Source organism: Dipodomys spectabilis, unplaced genomic scaffold (genome assembly GCF_019054845.1).
Source record: "Dipodomys spectabilis isolate Male_0828 unplaced genomic scaffold, ASM1905484v1 ptg000187l, whole genome shotgun sequence".
NCBI classification, from domain to species: domain Eukaryota; kingdom Metazoa; phylum Chordata; class Mammalia; order Rodentia; family Heteromyidae; genus Dipodomys; species Dipodomys spectabilis.
In genome coordinates, this window is record NW_024870864.1 from 3,928,813 (window position 1) to 3,954,409 (window position 25,597).

At 41.8% G+C, this 25,597-nt stretch overlaps 1 protein-coding gene across 3 annotated transcripts in view; it reads left to right on the top strand.

Annotated features, from left to right (window-relative positions):
• Inpp4a (inositol polyphosphate-4-phosphatase type I A) overlaps positions 1-25,597 on the top strand; it is a 123,300-nt gene that overhangs the window by 61,193 nt on the left and 36,510 nt on the right. For 2 of the 3 annotated variants that reach the window (XM_042695430.1, XM_042695432.1), the window contains exons 2-13: positions 2,106-2,167; positions 3,037-3,245; positions 3,983-4,027; positions 11,067-11,185; positions 12,501-12,617; positions 12,895-12,974; positions 13,904-14,015; positions 14,817-14,907; positions 15,308-15,455; positions 17,975-18,105; positions 20,040-20,144; positions 21,381-21,489. In XM_042695430.1, coding sequence (XP_042551364.1) covers positions 3,140-3,245; positions 3,983-4,027; positions 11,067-11,185; positions 12,501-12,617; positions 12,895-12,974; positions 13,904-14,015; positions 14,817-14,907; positions 15,308-15,455; positions 17,975-18,105; positions 20,040-20,144; positions 21,381-21,489 — 1,163 coding nt within the window. In that variant the 5' untranslated portion in view covers positions 2,106-2,167; positions 3,037-3,139. Of the gene's footprint in view, positions 1-2,105; positions 2,168-3,036; positions 3,246-3,982; positions 4,028-11,066; positions 11,186-12,500; positions 12,618-12,894; positions 12,975-13,903; positions 14,016-14,816; positions 14,908-15,307; positions 15,456-17,974; positions 18,106-20,039; positions 20,145-21,380; positions 21,490-25,597 lie in introns of those variants that run through there. The other variant, XM_042695431.1, reaches the window with a different exon arrangement.

The following is a 25,597-nucleotide window of genomic DNA, read 5'->3' on the forward strand; positions in this document are numbered from 1 at the left end:
TAGTGTAATTCCTTAGGCAAAATCAAAGTTCAGCAAATAGTGTACTTTTTGTTGAGCTACAAAAACCTCTAGTCTACAGCTCAATATGTTTTCAGGCAGCAGAGTCACTCCTAGACCTAGCACCCAGTTCTAGAACATTTCTGGATCCAGGAACCTTCTTGTGTACCCAGTTCTGCACAATACCACTCTCCTCATTTCTCATATTACAGACTTGTTTGGTCTCTGCCTGCACTTCCCACAGGCAGACTTGCCTAGAATGGGGTCTTCTATGTCTGGCTTTTCCCATGACATTGTTTCTAAGGTTCATCTGTGGTGTTCCATCCATCTAGTATTGATGAACATTTAGATTGTCTTTAGGATCTTACTGTTATGATCATCATTGCAGTAAACATTCTCTGTGTTTTATGGTCAAGTTAAGATGCATTTCTATTAGTGGGTGCACCCTGAGTTGTTCAGTTCACCAGTTCATCAGCTCATATCTGTCGGCAGCTTGAGTAGAGTCTGCAGGTATCCACAGTGGTCACACTTCTAAAATATTATTATAAATAAAAGAGAGCTCTATATAGTTTTCCTCATGCCTGCCAGCAATGTGTATTTTTATTAGAAGAAGAGACCAGCATTAATTGGAGGACTAATTTATGTGAAGATAAGTATATTTAGAATTGCTTTATTATAGAATTTGGCCTCTTTTTTTTTTTTTTTTTTTCGGTCCGGTCATGGGGCCTGAACTCTGGGCCTGGGTGCTGTCCCTTAGCTCTTCAGCTCAAGGCTAGCACTCTACCACTTGAGCCACAGCACCACTTCCAGCTTTTTAAATTTTTTGCTTATGTGGTGCTGAGGAATCGAACCCAGGGCCTCAGGCATGCAAGGCAAGTGCTCTACCACTGAGCCACCTTCCCAGCCCAGAATTTGGCCTCTTTTTAAAAGAATATTAACATGTATATTTTTCTCCAGAATTCTTACCATTTTCCAGTTGAATTACCGGTGAGATTTTTGTTAATTTGTGCCAGCATTACCTTAAAATGCACCTTCTTTTTTTTTTGGGTGCCAGCCCTGGGCTTGAACTCAGGGCCTGGGCACTGTCCTGAGTTTTTGTTTTGTTTTATTTTGTTTTCTTCTTGAGTCTAGTTCTCTACCAGTTGAGCCACAGCTCCTCTTCTGACATTTTCTGAGCAGTTAACTGGAGATAGGAGTCTCACAAATTTTTCTGCCTGGCTAGCTTTAGAACAACGATCCTCAGATTTCAGCTTCCTGAGTAGTAAGGGTTATGGGTATGAGCCTTCATTGCCCAGCTAAAATGCACTTTTTAGTACTTCAGGTGCTTTCCTAGTTTTACGTGTGTGTGTGTCTGGTTGATGCCAGCTAACCAGGAGTCTTCCTTGTAGTTCTGCGATTGAGTGGGAATGGGGCCTGAGCATTCTTCTCTGAAGGAATGCACCTAGTCCCCCAGGCAGAGTGGCAGTGTGTGGGGTACTCGCAGAGCCTGTAGAGCACTTCCTGTTATTACACATTTGTCTTTGCAGAAAGCAAAGTTTTGTGAGTGGAAAAGCTAGGTCTCTGCTTCACCTTGTTTCCCCTAAACCTTCCTCATCTGTTAACATGTTTCTTTAGAGCAGACACATGCTCTCTTAACAATCACCCTGAAGTAGGGAAGATGACTGTGTACTTTATCATTCTTTTTTTTTTTTTTCAGGTAAGGGGTAGGTTTATTCATCGTTCGGGCTGGCACCAGGCCATCTTGGTCCTCCACATGGTGGGGAAAGGCCTGGGAAAGAGAGCTGGGAGAGCTGGGAAAGAGAGAGAAAAGAGCTAGAAAAGAGAGAAAAGAGCTCGAAAAGAGAGTGTCTGGGAAAGGTGGGAAAGAGATAGCTAGGAAAGAGAAGAGAGCTGGGAAAGAGAAGAAAAGGAAAGAGCTGAGAAAGAGCTAGAAAAGAGCAGAGAGCTACTTTATCATTCTTTTGGGTTTGAGCCAAAAGTTGGATGAAGGTGTAGCATTCCAATGAACATAGAGTAGTAGTTCTTGGCTCCACACCTTTTTTAGGCATTGTGTTTTTGAGAACTTCATGTTTGGTCAGCTTATCAAGTTTATGCTTTTCTGTTTGTAGATGATAAATTTGGACATGCTACTATGAAGAAATGCCACATGGTCCTGGAGCAGGAATGTCCAGTAAGTTACTTGATCAATTGACTTAAGAGCCATAGCCCAGATTCTTCAAGCACAGAGCTGTGGACTTTCCTGGAGAAGATTGGGGTGATTCTGGATATACAGAGACCTTTGAGATGGTGTTTTTAATGTCTCTGTTATCTTAACCTGTAAAGATTGGTTCCTTCTAGAGCTATCAGGAGTTTTAGGACACAGGATTGGACAAACCTGAAACTCCTCTATTAGTGCTTAACCTACTTCTGAGAGTGCTGTCTACACCAAGACAACCTCAGTGTAACTCAGATTTCAATACTATTTTGCCCACTATGCCCTCTCTTTCTTAGTACTTCCCCTTCATTTGGGTGCCTTCACTTGACATTTTGCAGGAATTATAGCCTGAGACTTCTATACATAGGAAATTTGTGTAGCTCAGGGAAGAACAGGCAGGTTAGGAGCATGAACTTTATCTCTGCGGTGTTCTGCCATGCTGGGGTACCTGTGGGCAGTACATGTCTTCATGCACGTCTTGTCCTTTTGTCAGAGATTGTGATGAATTCATTTAAAGTTGCAAAAAATTTTTAAGACTAGCCAAAAGAAGAGCATAGTAAAACAAAAATCTCAAAAAAATCATATTTTTTTTATTACATTTAGTCCATCACTTAAGTGTGGTAAGGCATGATTGCTTTATGAGATTCCCACAGGCATACGTTGGGGAGTGAGGAAGAAGAAGCAACAAAAAGGGGCAGAGTGGCAGACAGTCCACCCCAGATTCTTGCCAGAAGACCATGGTCACAGCATCTTGCCCATATTAGGTCACATTTTTTCTTTATGGGAATACAGTGTTCTCAGTCATCATCCTTGGCTTCTTACCAGTATTTGATTCTATTTTGTAGGGTTACTGCCACCTTAGGAAACTTGGGTTTACTAACAGCACTTGCCAGGGAATCTGATGTGGTTTGACCCAGAAGCAAGAAACACATCATTACCAATGACATCATGACAGCAAGAGAGCACAGCCCTCGCCATGGTGCCAGGGCCCGTGCAATGCAGCGGGCATCTACTATTGATGTGGCAGCTGACATGCTGGGCCTCTCTCTGGCAGGTGAGCCTCACAGGGCCTGTACCAGGCTCCTGGTACAAGCTCTCAGCATGAAAGTTCTACACTGTAGCAATCCTGGGAGAGTCTAGCCTAGATTACCCAGTGGACAGATAGAAGCAGCATGCCCTGATGTGGCATCCTACTAGTTGAACTAGGAAATTGGGAGAGGAAAGCCTCTCTCTTTCTGCAAACTGGTGTGTTGGAATCTGATTGCAGCTAGTTAGTTTAGGTGAGCACTTCTGGACTTACCTGCCAATAGGTGATATAGGAATATCCACTGTGCCTGTGTGAAAAAAGCCCTCCATACTGTAAGGCCTGTAGAACTGAGAAGGAATGGGTTTGTTCTTTGGGTCTGAGACATCTTTGGAATCTCAGAAGCAATATGTTGAAAATGTAGAAGTCAAGCTGAGTATGGTTGTGTATGATTGTAATCCCAGCATTTGGGAGGCTAAGGGTGGAAGATTGTGAACTCAAGACCAGCCTTAACTATGTAGTGAGTTCTGGAGAGTGTGGGTTACATAGGGAGAACCTGCCTCAAAAAAAGAAAGAAAGAAAGAAAAGAAAGAAAGAAGGAAGGAAAGAAAGAAAGAAAGAAAAAACAGATTAAAAATATGTGAAAGGCTGTTGTAATTTGGAGTGGGAGAGGAATAAAGTAGAGTTGTTGGGTTTTTTTGCACTAAAAACAAAGTAGAAAAAAAAGTTTATTGAGAATGAAATTCTGTTGTTTCTGTTTTCTTCAGGAAATATACAAGATCCAGATGAACCCATTTTAGAATTCAGCTTAGGTAGGTACCTTACTTTTGCTTTTGTTTAAAAAATATGCTGTTTAAGAGGAAAAACATAAACCCTACCATTGGTATGAGTTTGTCTCTGACAACTTGATGCTGCTACTGCTGAAGTATTTCTGAGAAGATGCGGCTGTGAACTTCCTGTGGGCAGGAAAGAACCTTGAAGGACACAGAGCCCACAGAGCTCCTGTTTATTCAACGGGCCTACTTTCCTTTTAGCTCTGCAGTGGCCAGTTAGCCCACCCAGAGCCACCAGAGAGCCTGCTTTATTCTTGAGGAAAGATTGGGAAAAATGGGCTTCTTGCTCTGCTTTGTGCTCTCTGATGGTAAGAATTTAGCTTTCTAATCAGGCACCAGTGGCCCACTCATGATTGTAGCTGCTTACAATCAAGGCTCAAAGCCAGTATACAGAAAAAAATCAAGAAACTCTTTCTCTAATTAACCAGCAAAAAAAGCTGGGCTGGAGTTGTGATTAAAGTGGTACAGAACTAGTCATGAGCGAAAAAGCTGAGTGAGAGCACAAGGCCAGAGTTTAACCTCAGTGTGTACAAGTAATCCCCCCCGCCCCCCCCCCCCCCCCCCCCCGCTCACCACCCAAAAAAAGGTTTAGCTCTGTAGCCCTTAGATTCCCCTCTGTAGAAGAAGAAGATGACATCTATGTGCTATCCCTTTCAGTGAGGATCAAATGAGAGGATTTTACCATGCAGGGTTCATGACATTGCTGAGTTCTACTTAGGAGTCTGGAGACCTTATCTTCCAGAGTTCACACTATCCCCTGCTCTTCTTCCTTCCCAACCCCTGAACCTTGGTAATGATCAGGATTGACTGGTAGCCTGGCAATAATGTCCATGAGGTGGAGTGGCATAAAAGAGGTACCTCTGAGGAGTTAAGTAACTGAGACTGTAGTACACAGTGCCAAATCAGTAGGATAGCTTCAAGCTGCCACGGGACCTCGTATAACCACTTTTCTCATTGCTATGTAGGAGCTCTACTGCTTGCTCCAGAGACAAAGATGAAAGCAATCAAACTCCATTCCCTAAGAAAGACTTGGATAATTTGTTTCTAGATAGTAAGCTGACTGCAGAGGACCTTATTCCCAAGACTCAACTCTAGTCCTTCTCTGGGGTCATCAACACATTAAATTAGAGATAACTGGTCAGACAAAAAGTTTGTCTTATTTGACCAACAAGCTTCTACTCCTTAACTCTGCTGTCATCCTTACTCTGACAGGCATATGCCTCTAGTCAGGAGGCTACACATGTACGTTGATATAGAACATGCCAGGTGAAAGAAAAATGTGGGAGAGCCTATTAGTTAGCATTTGGCTAGTAATTAAACATGGAGTGAGACTTAGGTAGGCTAGGGGCAGATGAATGAAACCAGAGAAAATGTCACTTGTAGAAAGGATACAGGTAATTGGAAACTAGGCTTGGGACTATTGGCCTTTAAAATGGTATTTGTCTTTCTACTCTTTGATCACCTGAAATCTCAGTGAAAACCAGTAGCCTAGAAATCACTGGGAGACAGAATGGAGATATCCTACAAAGCCTCATTCTTAGGGAATTATCATTATTTGATGGCCTGACTATTCCCTAAAAACCTCACTTGTAGGATTTGGTCTTAATTGCCCTAGTTCAGTAAATACTCACTGGGAACAGCTTTTTTCCCCAAATGTGTTTATAAAAAACAGTGACCAGGGCTGAGGGTGTAGCTCGGCAATTTGTTTATTATGTTTATTATAAGTGAGGCCCTCGTTTGGTGTCTAACACTGTATCTAACAACAACAAATCATTGGCATTAAAGGAAAAAATACTACAACCTTGCAGCTAATTGTGTCAGTATTAACACTTGAGGCAAATAAGAAACAAACTTCTTCTTTCAAAAAGGCAATAACCACAACTCCACAACTTAAAAAGAAAGGTGAGAATGGTATTCCACCAGAAACTTTGGAAATCTCTGATATGTTCATGGATGCCAGCACATGTATGGGGCTGTACTCATGTTCAGGGCTATGTATGTTCTCAGGGAAGACCTGAAAATGCTATAAGAAATCAATCTTTAGACTTAGCATAAGCAGGCAGCGAAGACAATCTGTTATAACCCGCCTGCCTGAACATTGACCATATGCCCCGATGTGCACACAGAGATTCCTAGCAAAAGCTTTATCACAAAATATCAAAGGTCCATCAGGTGTTGGTGACACACCTCTAACCCTAGCTACTGAAGAGACAGATCTGAGGATTGTGGTTTGAGGCCAGCAGAGCAGGAAAATCTGTGAGACTCTTATCTCCAATTAAACACCAAATAGCTGGAAGTGGAGCTGTAAATCAAGTAGTGGCAGAATGCTACCCTTAAGCAAAAAAGCTAAAGAACAGTACCCATGCCCTGAGTTCAAGCCTGAGGACTGGCACAAGGAGATACGGTATGTCATACACAGGAAAATTTAAAACAAAAACAACTCATAGTAAGAAGTGTCCTCAAGGAAATGTTTGTCTTTCTAGACTAAGATTTTAAACCAGCTATTTAAAAACAATGCTCAAAGACAAAATCATTTCTAAGGAACCAAATTAGTAAATAATAATCACTACCAATGAAGAGTATTATTGAGTCATATGAATATCAGTGAAGAAACAGAATTAATAAAAAGAACTAAAGTCTGGAGTACAAAAGTATAACTGAAGTGTAAGCTTCATTAAGTGGGGCTCAACTGCAGACAGAAAAAGAATCAGTATTCTTAAAAACACGAGTTCAGTTGAGATGATTTAGCTTAAGAACATAAGGAAAAAAGAATGAAGAAAAAAGAACAGCTTGAAAGATTAGTTGGACACCATCAAATACACCAATTTAGGATTAATGGGAGTTTTAGGAGAGGAAAAAGAAAGGGGAGAAAATATTTGAAGAAATAATAGCCAAAAACTTTCCACATTAATGGAAAGTATTTCCAAAGACCCTAATGAATTCCAAGAATGATAAACTCCAGAGAGACATGTCCAGAGCTGGACACAACATAATTAAACCATTAAAAGCCAAAGACAGATTTTAACAAGCAAGAGAGAAGTGAATTCCTATGCACAAGTCATCTCCAATAGGAGTAATGGGTATTTCTCACCAGAAGTATTATGTTTAGAAGACAGTAAGATGATGTTGGAATTCCTGAAAGAAAAAGATAGTACAAGGAATTTTATATCCAGAAAACATTCCCTTAAAATATAAGAGATGAAGACATACGTCCTCACAAAAACTAATGTTTACATAAGCATTATTCATAATAAATTGTGGGAACAATCAAAATACCTACCAGTTGAATGGATAAACAATACACAATATGTTCATTATTCATCAGTAAAAAAGAATGAAGTACTGGAACTTGCAATAGCATGGGTGAGACTTGAAAATAGGCCAAATGGAAAAGGCTAGACACAAAAGGCAATATATTGCATGATTCCATTTATATAAAACTTCCAAAGTAGACAAGATAGATCTATACAGAAAGAGATTAGTGGTTTCTAAGGGATTAGGGATGAGAGATGATGAATATTGTTAATGGATATGGATTTTTTTTCTTTTGAAGCATTAATGTTAAGTAAGTGTAGGTAGTGGTAATGGTTACATGACTATAAACTCCTAAATTATACACATTGTGTGAATTTTATAGTAATTGACTATGTCTTAATAGTAGTCATTAAAAAAAGCCATGGTAATCTGTTGGAAAAAAAAACACCTTATAAATCCACAAAGGCAAATGAAGGAACAGTCTCACAGCTTAAAAATAAGACATCAAGAACCAGAAATTGTGAGTGAAAAGTTGTGACACAACCTGACATTATACTGTTTGATTGCTAGGAGACCCAGAAGAGTAGACAGAAAGAGGGGCTACAGGCTCAAAGTAACAGAAGAATCTTTTCCAAGAGAAGGGTATATTTAAGACCCAATGGGTTTACCAGCAGCTAGCCTTCTTCTTGTGAAACTTCAGCGTTCTCAGGAAGAAAAAACTTACATGCTTCTGAGTAAAAAACAGATAGGCAAAAATAAAATCTCACCTTTAAAGATAGCTTAAAAAAGAAGTAAAATCTAAGGAATACCTTGACCTTAGTTTCCAGAGAGCTGATAGGACAGTAAAGGATCTGTAGTTGGAGGCCCAGTTATTCTTTCAAGGGCTTATAGTGACTTCCAAGAGTGAGCTAAAAGATCCAGAGGTTGAGCAGTGCTTTAAACAGCCTCTCAGAACTAAAGTAATTGTACAGTACTAAAAGCATTGTTTCATCAGATTACAATGCTTGATGCCTCAACTTTCCCGTATATTTAAAATCCAGAAGGATGCACTTTTAGAATAGAGGGAAGAAGAATCAGATGATCATAGGGACTTCAAGTTATCCTAGTCTTGAAATAAATGAAGGTACCCTAGAGTGCCAGAGCTGCTTAGAACCAGGAGAAAGACAGCATCAGTCTAGGCCTCATCTAGTTTCCAAAAACATTTTTCCCCCTTGGTACTGGGATCAAACTCAGGGCTTTTCGTTTGCTCAAGTTCCTTGCTCAGCTGTGCTCTCCCACTTAAGCCACACTGAACAACCTGGCTTTTTTTTTCCTTTTCTCTTTTTTCTGCTTAATTGGAGGTGGAGTCTCACAGAAGTTTTTGCCCAGTTTGGCTTTGAACTGTGATCCTCCAGGTCTCAGGTTCCTGAGATGCAGGCAACTGGTGCCTGACTAAACAGTTTTTCAAGTGTTCTATTAAGCACAGATCTATAAATATGAGGAGATAAGAAACATGAAGAGAAATAACAAGCAGTACAAATGCAAAGGGTGCTCTGGATATTAGAGTTAATTTAGCTCCAGATGCTAAAATAACTATTTTCTGTGTTTTAATGTGTGGGCTACTGTAACAGATTATAGATGGGGTAGCTTCCACAGCAGAAATTTATTTCTCACAGTTCTGGAGTCTGGGAATTCAAGGTCAAGGTGCCAGCAGATATAGTATCTAGTGAGAGCTGGCTTGCTGTCTTTGCAGATAGCTGTCATGTTGTATCTACATGTTGCAGAGAGCAGAACAGAGGGAGCAAGTACTCTTGTTTCTTCTTTAAAGGTATCAATCCCATCATGAGACCTCTACTTTGATGACCTACTTGTCCCCAAGGCCTTACTTCCTAGTATTATCACACTGAGAGTTAAGATTTTAATGCATTTTTTTGGGGGGGAGAGGTACATACAGTCTGTAACGTTGTGCTAAAGGGGAATAAAGATATCAGTGGGGCACTGGTGACTCAAACCTGTTATCCTAGCTATTTAAGAGGTTGAGATTTGATGATTGTGGTTCAAAGCCATCCTGCACAGGAAAGCTCATGAGACTCTTACCTCCAGTGAACCACCAAAAAGGCTAGAATTGGAGCTGTAGCTCAAGTGGTAAAGTGCTAGCCTTGAGCAAAAAAAATTCAGGGACAGTGACCAGGCCCTGAGTTCAAGCTTCAGGACCAGCACAAAAACTAAAAATAGATATTGACTATTTCACTGGAGAACTTGAAACCATAAAAGTATCAAATAGATACTTTGGGATTAAAAATAAATTACAAGTTAAAAATCTGTATGGATCTATTGTAAAGATGCTGTACAGAGGGGTTACAGTTACATGAGTAAGGTAGTGAGTACATTTCTTGTTGGGCAGTGTTACCCCCTCCTTTGTTGTTCTCTCTGACACAAGAAATCTGATAATTTTTAGATACAAGTTAATAAAAAAAATGGAGAGGGAGGAAGGGAAGGTGAGGCAGAGGAGACAAAGAGAAAGAGGAAACAATAAAATAAACATGAGACTATCCAATGCATTAATTTAATTAATTTTGTGCTCAAGAAGAAACAAAGAACCAGAAAAGTTAATAAAATGTTCCTAGATACTACATAGTGAAACAGGAAACACACACACACACACACACACACACACACACACACACACACACACACACACACACACACACACACACACACACACACACACACACACACACACACACACACACACACACACACACACACACACACACACACACACACACACACACACACACACACACACACACACACACCCCCTTCTAGTAGCACTAATTTTAGACTGACTTGTGGTTTTATAAAAGAACAGATAGAAATCTAGAGACAATATATTTAAAGGTCTTACAGAAAATAATTACTTAGAGGAAATATCCTTGGAAATTCTGGTACAGTAAAGATACTTTGAAACAATAAAAGCTGAAAGAATGAAACAATAAAAATGAAAGTTGTGTTAGCCCCGGGCTCTTTAATAAGGAAGCTTCTTATTATTGATGACATTCATAGTTTAATGACAGTGGGTTTTGTTTTTTTATAGTGTCTTTTATAATTAGGGAGTGTGTTAGTGAAATGTAATAATTTTTTTCTAGAGACACTTCTGTGATAGAAATATCTTAGACTTGTAATCTGTTTCAAAGTTTGATGCATTTTCCTAACTGAACTGGTTCTACAAGGTATTGTTAGTTCTGAAAAGTAGCTTTTATTAACTTTGCATTTGATATCAATTTTAGAAGGAGAATAACTAGAATTACCCTTTTAAAGCTTTATTTTGCTGTAAAAATTTAAATTTATTTTAGCATTCATCCAACCACACACTAAAGCTTGTGGGACTCCAGACACTCAGCTGTATTACCTGTAGGTCACAGACATGTAGAGCTGTCTTAGACTTTTGTGATCCCTTGGCTTAGTTTGGTAGAATTCCATTAGTTATTAAGGTTCCAGTTGTAGGGTATACAGTCAGTCCTGTCTGAGACTGCCAGTTCTGTGTTCCATTCCTAGGACATGGAAAGCCATCCTTAATGAGCCTTCTCCTGTACTGATTGTCCAACTGTCTTGTGAAGGAAAAGGAGGAAGTTTTTTTAAAATACTTCTCTACAACAATAATTGACAAATTGATTATCTGATCCTTTTGAGTGTTACTTTTGTTTTATTTTGTTTGGAGCTGATAACTAAGTAGAGCTTGGTCTAAAACAACTGACATTTTTTCCCCATCTTCCTTTTATAGCTTGCAGTGAGTTGAATACTCCATCGCTAGATCGAAAACCAAATAGTTTTGTAGCAGTGAGTGTTACTACCCCTCCTCAGGCATTCTGGACAAAGCATGCACAAACAGAGATCATTGAGGTGGGTGCTGTTAGTATCCTTTCCTGGAGGAAGCTGGAGTTGTACTCGGCTTTACATGCATGAGTCCCTGGTTTGATTCCTCAGCACCACATAAGCAGAAAAAGCCAGAAGTAGTGCTGTGGCTCAAGTGGTAGAGTGCTAGCCTTGAGCTGAAGAGCTCGGGGACAGTGGCCAAGTCCACAACTGAGAAAAGGTCTTTTTTGAAATCCTAAATCAGATCCAAGAATATCATTTTCAGAATGTCCTAGTGGATTCAGTTTACTTTTATCTTGGATGAAACAGCCTTTGTTCTACTTCATTTTCTTGACAGAAATATATGTTTTCAAAGACTAACTTTCAACTGGTTTATTACCAAAGAACAATTTTCCTCAATTCCTTTGCTTTTCCAGTTTCCAGATTCTTAGCAGAGTATTTATTTTTGTATATTCACCTGTTTGGTCATTTTCTCTGAAGATGATATGCTATTTATAGATAATACCTGCAAGAGAAATAAGAATGTGTGATTACAGACATGGTAGAGATGGCACCAAAATGTAAGCCAGGATTTTTATTCTGCCTGGGTAGTCAGAGGCAGCCTTCACCAGGGATGTATTAGGGAGAGCTGTTGAGTCAAGGGAGACCCCAGCAATCTTCCCCTCCCCCAGGTGGCGCTGTCCAGCAGACATTGAGACACTACATCTTATGTTGTTGGGAGCTCCCAGTCAGAGACATTATAATAGATTCAAACCTGACCAAGTAACCATTACTCTTGAGAAGGGGTATATACATATTAAGGAATTTGTGGGCAAGGCTATGCTACCAAGAAATAGCTATCTATGATCTGGAAACTAGCAGCTGGTCCTGGATAACTTCTAAAAAGTCAGCTTTAATTATTCCAAGCATAGGGTTCTAGAAATAAGCAACTTAGGCCATTCATTCCTCTTCTATGTGATTGTTTGTACATCTTAAATTAACAGTCCCAAGTTGTAGGTCCAAATATATAATTTACAAAGTTGTAATACTAAGAACATTCTTGGATCTTAAAAACATTTCAGTTTTAGAAAGTTTTTCTTTCTTGTATGAAGCCCTTAGAAATGAGTCCCAGCACAACTCATGTAGTGAGCCTATTGGTTGTGTCTGGGTCTGTAACATGCTAGGTCAGACTACATTTTCCTCTTTTGGAAAGGTTTTTGCTTATATGTATTCACTTACGCCACCATTAGCATTTAGATACCAAACAAGTAAAAGTGTTGGTTGCTCATTCTTAAAATGTTAGTATATTTAAAAAACAATTACTTAAAAAATCTAGCTCTGATAATATTCTTTTCTATTCTAGGGAACCAACAATCCTATATTTCTAAGCAGTATTGCCTTCTTTCAAGACTCACTTATCAATCAGATGACACAAATCAAACTATCTGTGTATGACGTCAAAGATAGATCTCAGGGAACAGTTAAGTAACACGGGGTTCATGGGACTTTTTTTCTCTACAGATATGCAATAATTTGAGTGAGAATTGATCACAAGAGTTATTTTACTATTGGCTCACAAATTAACTCATGCCTATAAACGTATTTGTCTTGGGGAATTCTTTTCTGAGCATGCCTATTGCATTTCTGAGAGGAAGGTGGGAGATATGGTGAGAACTAACCAGACTCCCATGGGCCACAAAAATTTGACCAGAGGCAAAACAAGTATGCTTATGCTGCATCTCCCTCCTCTTCCTCAGATGTATTTACTGGGCTCTGGAACATTCATTGTCAAAGATCTGCTCCAGGACAGGCATCACAGGTTACATTTAACACTAAGGTTGGTATTCAGTTTTATTCCTTTGATCTGGAATCAAGGGTCCAAGGACACACAGAATAAGACCCCATTCTTATTCTGAGAGAATACACAGGCTCTTTCCAGAACTAATCTGGAGTGGGACAGTGGTTGTTCTCTGAGGTGAGGCAAGATGAACCTCTCCACCCATCAGAGGGCCTGTCACAATAGAAAAGTGCAAGCAGATGTCTGTAGGACAATGTGCTAAGAATATCCATAGGAGCTATAAGCCCAGCTGTAATTGGGTATCCTGACTGCTGACAGGACAAGAGCCCTGCAGCAGTCCTTAGTGTGTACAGAGAACTGGATTTAGGAATCTTAGGTCAAGTGAGGGATCATGTGAGAGAAAGGGCTGCTTGAGAAAATATTTACATAGATTATATGCCAGAACTAAGTCTAGTCGGGTCAGAGAAATGAACATCTTCATTTTAGAAAGAACTTAAAGATGATTGAACAGATGGCACAGGAAAGACTTTCCCAAGCCTGAGAACAGTAAGAATGAGAGAAAGTCATAAAGGAAATGGTAAGTAAATGGTATGATAAAAACATTTAGAACTGGGCTGAATTAGGCAATGTAAAGGAACACCTGAGGCTCCCCTGGTTGCCTACGATAAGTTGGTCCCAGGGGCTGGCAGCATCTCTGGAGCACCACTAACTCCTCCAGTGGGAAGTTCCTCTGACTTCACCAGGCAAGTCTTTCCCAGCCCTAGTCAGACATAGATCTCTGTTGTGTCCTGTGGTTTCTGTGTTTGCCTCCCTTCAAAGGTATATAACAGTGAGTGGTGACCGGTTGATCAACTGGCTGGGCCTTGCTGCTCTAGGACCATAAAGGCACGGGATGGTTGAGCTTTGAGTTTAAGCAGAAAACAAGTACAGTCTCAGTGCAGCTCATCAAAACATACTGTTTGTTGCAGGTCTGCAGAGAGTGATCGTGTGGGTAACATCACAGTGATTGGCTGGCAGATGGAGGAGAAGTCAGACCAGCAACCCCCTGTGACCCGGTCTGTAGACACAGTCAATGGAAGGGTAAGTAGATGCTTTCTTCTTCTCCCACAGAGCCTTGTGGATCTATCCTTGTGGAGATAGCCTCTGTGCTCAGCAAAAGACAGAACCTGCTGATTAATGCTGCACCCCTTGGAGTACTCTGGTCCTCTCCAGGCATGGCTCCTAGTAGGTAGAAAGGTCTCCTGCCCTGGCCTACGAAACTCTGGTGTCCTAGAGCTTTCCTCTGCTCTCTGCACCATACTGGCCACTTTTAATGAGCAGGAACAAGAAGACAGGAAGTTGGCCCCAGGGTGTGGTGAGTGGCATGCCAATGAAGAGATGATAGAGACCTGGGTCCTCCATTATAATCTGGTAGTAACTGTCTCTCCCAGACATCGACATGCCCCAGTCACCTTGCATACTGCCTTCTTTTCAGCATCTTTTCCTTCCATCTTTCCTCTCCTTCTCTCCTGCATGCACCTATACACACAGTCTCTCATAGATGAAAATTCTAATTTAAGTGCCCCAACACTAAGTAGTCATTGCTATAAAGATATTTTGTTTCATCTAAAACACTATCCTGAGAAACCCTTGTCATCATTTTGCACATTAGAATTATGAAACACAAGGTGAAATTACTTATAAGACATTGGTGTGAGGAAAACTGGCCATGTTTGGAAAATGCTCAGAATACTGAGAGGGGAATTAATGTGTGTGTGGCTTGGGCAGCATATTCATTGTAGGGTTAATGATTTGCATGTATTGAGTTCAGGTATTATGTATGGGATCTCCATTTCTGGGCTCTGCAGTCACCTGAGTCTCAGATTTCTTGTGTTTTATCAGATGGTTCTGCCTGTTGATGAGAGCCTGACTGAGGCATTGGGAATCCGATCCAAATATGCTTCATTGCGAAAAGACACTTTACTGAAATCGGGTGGGTACTCTTGCCTCTCTTGTGAGTGTTCACTTAGTCCTATGGTCACCTCCTGCTCCTACTTTCTGTGATTGTTATAGCCACATCCTGATCATTACCTGTCTCCTGCTCATCAATGTGACATTCTTTCTCCTTTCATGTTGAATTCAGTGATACGCTCCCCGCCTCAGCTTTTTGCACTTTAGAGTTAGTCATCTTCCGGGACAAGAAGATTGCATGTAATAGAGGAGGAGCATCAGGTATAGTCAGTTCATGGGGTTTGTTTTATGCGCTTAAACTCCCTTGAGAAGACTGGAGAGAGGACTTGATGCTGCCAGCATCACTGAAAGCCTGAATGGGAGGACCCATGGGTCTTTGGCCAGCTTACCCAGAGCCTGTCTCCCTTGCCTTCCTACCTCAGTGTTTGGAGGCGCCATCTGCCGCATGTACCGATTCCCAACCACTGATGGCAACCACCTGAGGATCCTGGAGCAGATGGCAGAGAGTGTGCTCTCCCTGCATGTGCCCCGGCAGTTTGTGAAGCTCCTACTAGAAGAAGACGCAGCCAGGTAAGGTCACATGGAAAGGGTGACCACCCATCACCCCATTACACATATCTTTTCCTATCTAAGATACAGTAGGCAAAGACAGGCTAGGCTGCAAACCCTTCCTCTGCTGCTTGCCTGTGGCCTTAGCTTGCCAGAGTCTCAGTAGTTCATGTGTATTTCTCATCCTTGATAAGGATTTCATTAGATATTGTGCTTGAAGCCCCAGAGGTGTGCCCAACACTCAGTGCCTCTTCATTCTCTTCTCACATATCCTTCAGAATGTTACAGATAGCTGGTTATTCTTTAGTCATAGCTGCCCAGTTGTTTTCTAGATTGGGGTACTTATACTCTGGGTGGTCACCAGGAATGGTCAGAAAGGGAGGGAGAAGGGAACCACTTTCAGATGTGCTAGATAAGTTACTGTATGCCCAACACTGAAAGGGAGCTGTGGCTGAGCACCAGTGGCTCACACCTGTAATCCTAGCTCCCCAGGAGGCTGAGATCTGAGATTCTTATCTCCAGTTAATCATCAAAATGCTGAAAGCAGAGCTGTGGCTCAAGTTGTAGAGCAAAAAGGCTCAGGGACAGTGTGCCTAGACACTGAAGCCAAGCCCCAGGGCTGTCATTCCCATAGTAGAAAAAGAAAAAGGGAGCTGGGGGAAGAGAGAGGTGAGGCAGGTCTTTGGGATATAGCAGCATTAGCTGACCTGAAGGCAAAGGGAATAAGCCATGTGCAACACAGAGGTAAAGACATCCTAAGAGAGTGGCTAACAGCAGAGATAGACAGGGCTCCTGTGCTCTGTAGTAGCCTGAGACCAGCAGACTGGTGTCTGGCAGGGAATGAGAATCTTGGTTTCAGTGTAGCTCCACCTTCATTGGGTTTTATTTTACATTAGGTTTGCTACTTTAGTAATAATAAAATGACAAAACTTAAAAAAAAACTTTATACAATTTGATTCCTAAAAACTTTTGTCTAATTGTTTTTCCTTTCAAAGACATAGCACCCTGTAATTTCTATTTCCTGCAGGCAATCACTTAATGGTTGTTATGTTTACTGCTATATATTAAATTTTTTTCTCTGTGCTAGTCCTAGGGCTTGAACTCAGAGCCTGGGTGCTGTTCCTAAGCTTTTTGTTCATGGCTAACATTCTGCCACTTGAGCTGCAGCTCTAGTTCTGTCTTTTTGTTGGTTCACTGGAGATATAGGTCTCACAGACTTTCTTACCTTGGGCTGGCTTCAAACTGTAATCCTCAGGTCTCAGCCTCCTGAGTAGCTAAGACTACAGGCAGGAGCTACTAGTGTCCGGCTTACCTGCTGTCTTTATATATGCGTTTAAAGAGCCCTCTATCATTTTCTGTGATTAGTTACTGATTTCCTGCGATGAGGTACTTAGGCCTTTGTTATCTGTTATCTGTTGTCTGTTGTTGTTGTTGTTTAAGAAACCAAGTTTTTTTTTTCAATTAATTAAATTTTTTTTTGGGGGGGGGGGCAGTTCTAGGGCTTGAACTCAGGGTGTGGGCACCATCTCTGAGCTTCATTTGTTCAAGGCTAACACTATACTACTTTCAGCCACCGGGCCACTTGTGGCTTTTTCTGTTGATGTGGTACTGAGGAATCAAACCCTGGGCTTCATGCATGCTAGGCAAGCACTCTACCACTAAGCCACATTCCCAGCCCAGTTGTACAGTTTTAAAAATATATCTTGTATTATTGTTGTTTTAATTGTGTAGTTACTATTGCTGAGCTAAGGAGTTCATATTCAGCTCTGACTTACAGCCTACATTTTTCTGGAGATAATTTGTCACTCTTCTCCTTTTCCCCTGTCCTCCATGCCTTTGTCAGGCATACACATAGAAGTCAAGGCTGGAGCCAGTCCTTGTCTTCCTTTCATAGGCAGCAAAAGGAAGAACAGCCAAAGGTACCATTTCATAATGGTCCTTTTCCCATTCCCCAAAATGATGACATTGAGTCCAAAGGGACTGTTGACTACAGCATCCATTGCTGAAGAGCCAGCTCTAGGCTTCAGCCCAGTAGTGGGGTAGGAGTAGAAAGTCTACACCTGATCAGAACCTGGAAAACAAGAGACACTGTCCTGATAGCCACTGAGGAGAAAGATGGGGAGGCATGTGGAAAATTCCCTCATGGCAGTTACTGACATGTCTTCAGTCCCTTTCTTCTGGACAGTCACACATCATCTTACTCAGCTTCAGGAAAGCTGTGCCAGTGTCAGAGTGGTATTTGCAAGGTCACCAGGATACCACTCCAGAGCCAACTTCCTGACAGCCTCTTCCCTCTCACTATTTCCACTGTTTCTCTGGAACATTCTACTGAGTTCCTAAAAACCTTTTGGTACATTTTCTCATGTGATCTCTCTTTCAGGTAGCTGTTTGTCTACCTTCCCTTCAGTTGCTTTTAGGTTGGCTAGTACTCTGCTATCAGTGCTCCTTTCATGTGCATCTTGTTCTTTTAGTCAAGATTCCTAGATTTCTCTGACGAGGTGAGCTATCCCCAAGACCTGACAACTGTGTCTTCTTTGCAGAGTATGTGAGCTGGAGGAGTTAGGGGAGCTGTCTCCTTGCTGGGAAAGCCTTCGGCGCCAAATCGTCACCCAGTATCAGACAGTTATCCTCACGTACCAGGAGAACCTGACTGACCTTCATCAGTACAAAGGTGGGTATGGCCCATCTTCTCCAAGCACATGTACTCCCTACTTTCCTGGCCAGAGGGGTGGAGCCTAGGATCACTTGCACACTCTTACTAACAATCTTGAGTGGGTTTTAAAAAATAGCTTTCATATAGGTGTGAATTCTTTCAAATATACCTTTTCAGATTTTAATTAAAAAGACAAATCAGTGAGTTGCACTGAAAGCCCTTCTTGATGCCATCTACCAACACAATCACTACAGGGTAAGATTCAGAGGAGACAGAACCACAAGCTATTCATTAATAGCTTTATTTATTAATAGCTTTATTTATGTAATATCTTCATCTTGCTTTAATATCACTGAAATGACCAAAAGCATATAGGCCATCTGCCTTGAGATGAAACAGTTCTATAGAATTTCTGGTTTAATTATGCATTTCTACTTTATTGAGCATATAAATTGTCAGAATAGAACTCTATATTTTAAGGCTAAAGATAGAAAGGGAAGTGTAAACACTGTTTTTTTTTTCTTCTTTTTAAAAAATTTTCAGTGCTGAGGATCAAACCTGAGGTCTTGCACATGGTAGGCAAGTACTCTGCCATTGAGCTGCAGCCCTTGCCCTACATTCTTTATTCTTGAAAGATGCCATTTGATTTCTAAAACTTTCAGGTTAGATTTAGAAAACTGTTCTTAACACTTAATAGAATGTATTTTTTGGTTTTCATTACTTCATTTATGGCTTCAGTATTTCAAATAATTCTCTATCTTCTTATTCTGTCTTTCTTCCACTGTATACTTTCCTTAAATTATTTCAGGGTTTAAGGAAATAATATAAGCCCTTATTGCGGTTTTGACACAGAACATAAAAACATGTCCATAAACTTGGGTAAGAAAAGCTAAATATAGGTATGACAAGATGGTAGTATATGAGGTTGATTTGATCCTGAAGAATAAGTCTTAAGTGCATTGCTAAGAGAAATAATAGCATTTGTCTGAAGAAGCAAGAAATCGACCAATGCTGGACAAATGCTCCCTGGGTAAGTGTGAAAGTCATATAACTTTAAGTTTTCTGGAATAGACCTTCTCAAATGTTATCCCAATCTTCTGAGAACCTTGTATAATGCATGTCTGGAAGTTTTCATTTCTCACAGCATCTTGGTATTTTTCACCTTAACTGCTGGTGTGAGGGCCACAGTGTGAGTATCAGGCCCTAGAGACTAATTCCTATGACAAGACATAAAGCATAGGCTGCTGATCTGCACAGTGACAATCAAACTTTACTGTTTTATATGAGTTGCAATGTTTATTTCTTCTATAGTTGTGTCATTTTAATTCTTGGTTAGGTCTATGGTTCTTCACTTAAGTAGTTATGGATTCTGAATTCTGATTAAAGAACTAAGATTTTAGATACTGATTATAAAATATCACCCAACCTTCTTACCCAACCAAGCATACCCAAAGACATTTGTTGAGGTCTGTATTCTGTTGCATTTACTCATCTGCTTGGACCTGGAATGATGAGCACACCTTTCCATCACTTTTCAGAATTGAGTTGCATTGCACTAGGTGATCCAGTTTCTCAGATCCTGGGTGCTGGCACTCTGGAGTGAGGACAGGTAGTTTCTGTCCTGGACCTGTTCACTTTTTATAGTGGTGCTGGCATTGTGCTGTCCAGGATCACATCTGTGTGGCAAGTCTTTGAGTTTCAAGCTGAGTCTTAGGAGGAGCTGGTTTCCCCTGGCTCTGTTTATCACCTAAGCACTCAGAATCAATCTTGTGGCCAGTAAGTAGCCTTCAGTAAGTAGCCCTCCAACCTACCATATAGAAATGGAATGTGTTCATGGACAACCCTAGGCCATTATTGCAGCCAACATGCATTAACAGAACTGAAGAGCCATTTACCTCCTTGCTGTTCATAATAAATGTTGATGACCTTTATTTTCTTAATCCATTTCTCAGGTCCTTCTTTTAAAGCAAGTAGTTTGAAAGCAGATAAAAAGTTAGAATTTGTTCCCACAAACCTTCACATACAAAGGATGAGAGTTCAAGATGACGGAGGATCAGGTACCTATTTTTCTGTTCTTGTGGTTGAATTACATTTCATTTCTCTCTCTCTCCTCTCTTTCCTCTCTCTCCTTTCTCCATACTTGGTTTTTGAGCTACCCCAAATCTGCTCCAGTTTTCCTGCCACTGGGGGTTTTTGGGAAAAAAAAATACATATCCCATCAAGATGACTTTTAAAGGTTTCAGTTAAAGAACCTCAACCTGCAGATGCTGGTGACTTATGCCTATAATCCTAGTTACTTGGGAGGCTGAGGATTGTAGTTTGAGGACAGTCAGGCAAGAAAAGTTCCCAAGACCCCCTTATCAATACCTGATTGGGTGTGGTGGTGTGCACCATTATTCCTAGCTTCATGGGAGCTGAGATTGGGAGGGTGGTGGCTCTAGGACAATCCCAGGCAAAACAGTCCACAAGACTCTCTTAATAGAAGTAACTGAGTACATGCCTGTCATTCCCATCTGGGAAGCCTAAAGTAGGCATATCTTATCCAGATTTGCTCCTAGGTAGGAAGTGAGAAGCTAGCTCTAGTGCAGAAGAGAGCTAGTGTCATGTTTCTCAGCAGTAGAATATCTGCCTACCAAATATGAAGCCCTGAGTTTAAACTCCAGTACCACCAAATAATGAAAAAGATGCTGGGTTATACTAAAAAGCCACTTATGCCTATGATCCTAACGGCTTAGGAAGCTGAAATCTGAGAAACAAGGTTTTGAAACTGGTCCAGGCAGACAAATCTATGGGATTTACCTGTAATCAGCCAGTCTGCCTCCTGCCTCCCCCAAAGTAATTCAAAGTGTAGTGTGGATTAAGTAGTTTAGTGCCAACTGTGAGCCAGAAAGCCAAGCAAAAGCTGGGTACTGAAGCTCAAGACCTAATACCAGCACAAAATAAAATGATCCCCAAACCCTTTTCATGTCTCTCCTCTTCCCAGATTCCTTTTCTGTTTCTGTGGCAGAAAGTTGCCCATCAGTTATCCTTTCCCAGGAGGCATAGAAATGAACATTTTCATAGCTTCCTGCAGCCTCACATGACTTCATTTTGAAACCCGAGGCTCTTCTTTTTGCTGAGATGATGGTGCTGGACTCCAGCAGGTCCTCAAGTGGCTAGGGTGTAAGATTAGGGAATTAAGGCTGCTTGGATATAGATTGGAAGGCACAATCCCAGAGAACTGTGCACATCCTTGTAACTGGCTTGTCTGCAGGCCTGAGTCTGGAGTAACAGAAGAACTTTCTGTCATTTAGATCAGAATTATGATGTTGTCACTATCGGAGCACCAGCAGCACACTGCCAAGGTTTTAAGTCAGGAGGTCTTCGCAAAAAACTACACAAATTTGAAGAAACCAAGAAACAGTAAGTAGGAGGGAGGGGGGTTGTGGTCCTTGTACAGCTGTCTGATGCTTCCCAGTTAAAAAAAATTCAGTATATGAACATAAAACATTCAGCTATTCGATCTGCTTTTGCGTGGCGGAGGAGCTGCCTTAGAGACCCTGTGCTGCTCTGTGTGTGTGTGTGTGTGTGTGTGTGTGTGTGTGAGAGAGAGAGAGAGAGAGAGAGAGAGAGAGAGAGAGAGAGAGACAGTGACAGCTGAGTTGGTAATAAAACACCTCATTAATGATACCATCCTTTCAAAATGTGCAGCACACTGCAGTCCACCTCTGAGTGGTCAGGCAGAAGGCCTGTTGGACTGCTGGCTCAGTGTCTTTTGGAGTCACTCATTAGTCAGTGGAGCACCAGAATCATACATTGTCCTTCCTTGAAAGACAGCAGTGATAAGCATTCCTAATGTTGAAAAGATGCAGGAAGCTGCCTGCAGCTTCTGTCCTGAGTAGAAAATTTCCAGGTAGGCAGTATGGGGAAAGGTGTCTCAGATGAGGACATGATAGATAATTGCATGCAATGAGAGAAAAGCTGAACATGGCTAGCCTACTCTGGGATGAGCTGGATTCTGGCCAGCAGGGAGACAGGCTAACAAGATCTAAGTATGACCCTGGGGAGCTCAGGTTCCTACCCAAGAGGTCATATCAGCACACATCATTTGGGTAAAGCAGTGCCTGGAACTAGCCAAAGAAGGTACTGGGAATATAGATCAAGGTATTGACCAAGTCTTTGTTGGGGAGTGCCACAAATCTAAGCTGTTGTATTAGGCATGCAGGAGGTATTCCCTGCTGATCTAGAATGTCACTGGCCTCAATTTAAGTTGGCCAAGGGGGTACAAATAAAAAAATGGGGATGATGAGTACAAATAAGAAATGGGGATATTAGGACCTTGGACAAATAACAAATCATTGAATTAGAGGAAGCAGCACAAAGTTCTCAGAGAGAATAATATATGTGTAGGCTATTAGGGAAGATGCACATGAATAACGCTAAGGTAGAAGAGCACTGGAGGGGTGGGTTGTGAAGAAGATGAGGAGGCAGGACCAGGCACTTCATCCCAGAAAGGAGAAGAGGAGCAGATGGGGTTGCAGAGAAGTGAGAAGGGACAATCTAAAACTATCAGTGGAAACACCTCTGTCGAATATGATCTTGAAAGGTTCTGATTTACCAACTGAGAATGGAATGCTTTGAGAGAAAACTCAGGGAGTACCCAAAGAATCTTGAAAGATGATCGGTGAAGGAGAGCTATAGCACACATGGAGTGTGTCATTGCCCAATTCTGCTGCCAGGACACTGCTTGAGAGAATTGACCATAAACTGCAGCATGGAGGAGAATATTAGATTTGTGGCCAAGAGACAGGAGGAGGGAGGGAAGGGTGAGAGAAAACAGCATTCCTGATGTGGGCAAGGATGGATGCCTAAGCAGGGAGCAGAAGGAAGTACATTCTGAGAATTCAGTATTCAAAAGTGTGCCTAGGCTGTCCCATGCTAGCCCAGAGCTGAGTGAGCCCAGAGGATGGGGGAAGTGAGGAAGGGCTGGGGTCAGCATTAGAATCTCAGCATTTTCTGAGATGTCCCCAGAAAGCCTACTTGACCTTGATTAATCCCCACCAAGCAGGCAGACCAGGTGATCAAACTTGCCTCAGTACTCACTGTCCTCAGTGTTGTTCTAAGGAATAGGAAGAAGATGAAGCTTTGTATGCTGTGCCCACTCCATCTCTGCACAGTCAGCCAGAAAGTGTGAACCTGTGCCATTGCTTGTTGCTGTGTGGAGACAGTGAGTGTGTGATTTGGGATGGTGTGGGGACCCTAAAAGAGAAAGTTTATTCATTCCATATGGCCAACAAGAGGGGCCTCCTGACTGTCCCTGTCCCCAGGAAGGTCAGTGTTGACACTTTCACTCTTTATATTAGCATAAGAACAACTTATCTTCACAAGTCTAGCTGTAGTGTTTTTCCAATATGTAATGCAGTTGTTTTATTTCCTATTAGTGTCATAAAAGCCCTTACAGACAGGGTTCTCATCATGTGAGCTTTCCTTCAAAGCAGGTATTTCTTGCCTTCAATGGGATGTCCTCTGTGGCTTGAGCACAGGCCAGGGAGTTGTTGGAGTAAATAAGCACATTGGGCTCTTAAGTTTAGCTGTCCTTATACTCCTGACCTCAAATAATTCAAAGCATCTTCAAAAAAGTAACTTGGCTTTTAATTTTTTGTTTTGTGTTTGGTATTTGCTAACTCCTAATATTTCATTTTGGTTCTTTTCTTTAGCAGTTTTGAGGAGTGTTGGTGAGTTTTCTGTCTGTGGAGAGAGTGTCTGTTGGTTTTCGCTCTCATGTGGAGAAAGCCTATGCTGTCCCGCACCCTGCCTAGGGGTTATTTTACCCCCTGGTGCCATGTGCTCTTAGTTACTGAGCTCTCCATTCCAACTGCAATGTTCTTGGATAATGAATAGCCACTCTTCAGTCTACTGCTTGTCTTCCCAACCTGGTAGAAGGTCATTATTGTGCTATCTTTAAAATAGGACCCAGTTCTGTTTCTTCCAGGCGGTAGGATAGCCCAGCCCAGTGAGGGGCCTGGGTGCTAGGATGTCACATCAACCCACCAGTATGGTATTCGAAAATCCTTTTAAGAACTTTGAGGATTCTCAGCTTTCCCTTCATCTTCCCCTCTGTACTGATGAAGTCAGCTTACGTTTTCATGCCATTTATTAGCATTAATTGGCAACCAGAGGGCATCATGTCTAGACCTAGGGTTCCCCAGGCATTTTATTCAGAGGCTTCTGTAGCCCTTGGGAAATGCTGCCACCTTTGAGTGACTCATGAGGCTCCAAAGCTGTGACTGGGTCCTGCCTAAGATGCCAGGACTGGATTCATCTGGTAGTAGGAAGTTCTGAGGACCCCAGTACATCCAGGGTAAGGCCTCTTAAGCCTCCCCTTGAGAGAGCAAGGGAGGACATGTGGGCAAGGCATCTGGAAAGGGCTCCCGCTGCTTCTGGCTCAGTGAGGCTACTGTGCAGGCTCCCTCCCTTCTTTGCTGGGGTCCCATGGAAGGCTCTGCCTTTCCAATAGCAGGATGAGTCAAGTTCTAAGAGGTTGGCTCTGAAAGATGTGGCAATGGGCAATGGGAAGCTGAGAGTCAAAGGCACGACTGCTCCTTGGGAAGTCCAGCTCCAATATTTTAAGTGACTCTTACATGGGAGTTCTCCAAGTTCTCTCTCAACTGAGGAAACTTGACATTTCATAGCCCAGCTGGGACCTGGTTACCTCACTCCTCCATCCTCTTTTTCATATAGAAGATATTCCTGAGACAGGTGGGGGAGGAAAGACATTTCTGCCTGGGAGACAGACAGAAATTTCTGTCTTGAGGACTAAATCCCAGGCCAAGAGCAGTTGGGACCCTGTGTGGGACCTAGCTCCATGGGTGTATAGTCTCCACAGAATGACTGTTGCTCCTCCATTGCCAGACAGTTCTGGCCCACACCCAACTGCTCTACACTTACATTTACATATACCTGCGGTTTAGCCCCTGAGCCCTCTCAGAATAGGTCTGAGTCAGTGGGCCTCATGGAGGCCTAGTGCAAAGCCCCCCAAACCACTGTCTCCTGGGGCTGCCCCAAGAAGAACTAGTTAGCCCAGTTAATGGGACTGAGAGGCCTCTTCCCTGAAGTTAAGCCTTTCTATGAAGGTCTGTGATGCCAAGCAGTAACTCCTCTGCAGCCCCATCCCACCTTCTTCATGTGGCTGCCTGTTTTTAAAACTAGGTATTGAGCACATGTGCTTGTGGATCTCTGTTATCCTTGCACAGCAGCTCTTTGAAATTTTCCTTTTCGCACCCATACCACATGCTTTCTAAGATCAGACCCAGGTGCTATTGTTAGGAAATGACTTGTCAGAGCACAGGAGTATGCCTTGAGGTGGGTATGTACCTGTTGGAGTGTGCACAACCACGTACATACACAAAAGTAGATGTATATACAACACATACTCTATCTGGACTTTAAATATTGAGAGCCTGGGAAGAATAGGTTTAAAAAATTTTACTTTGAGATGTTATTTTCAAGCCTAAATTACTATATATGGCAG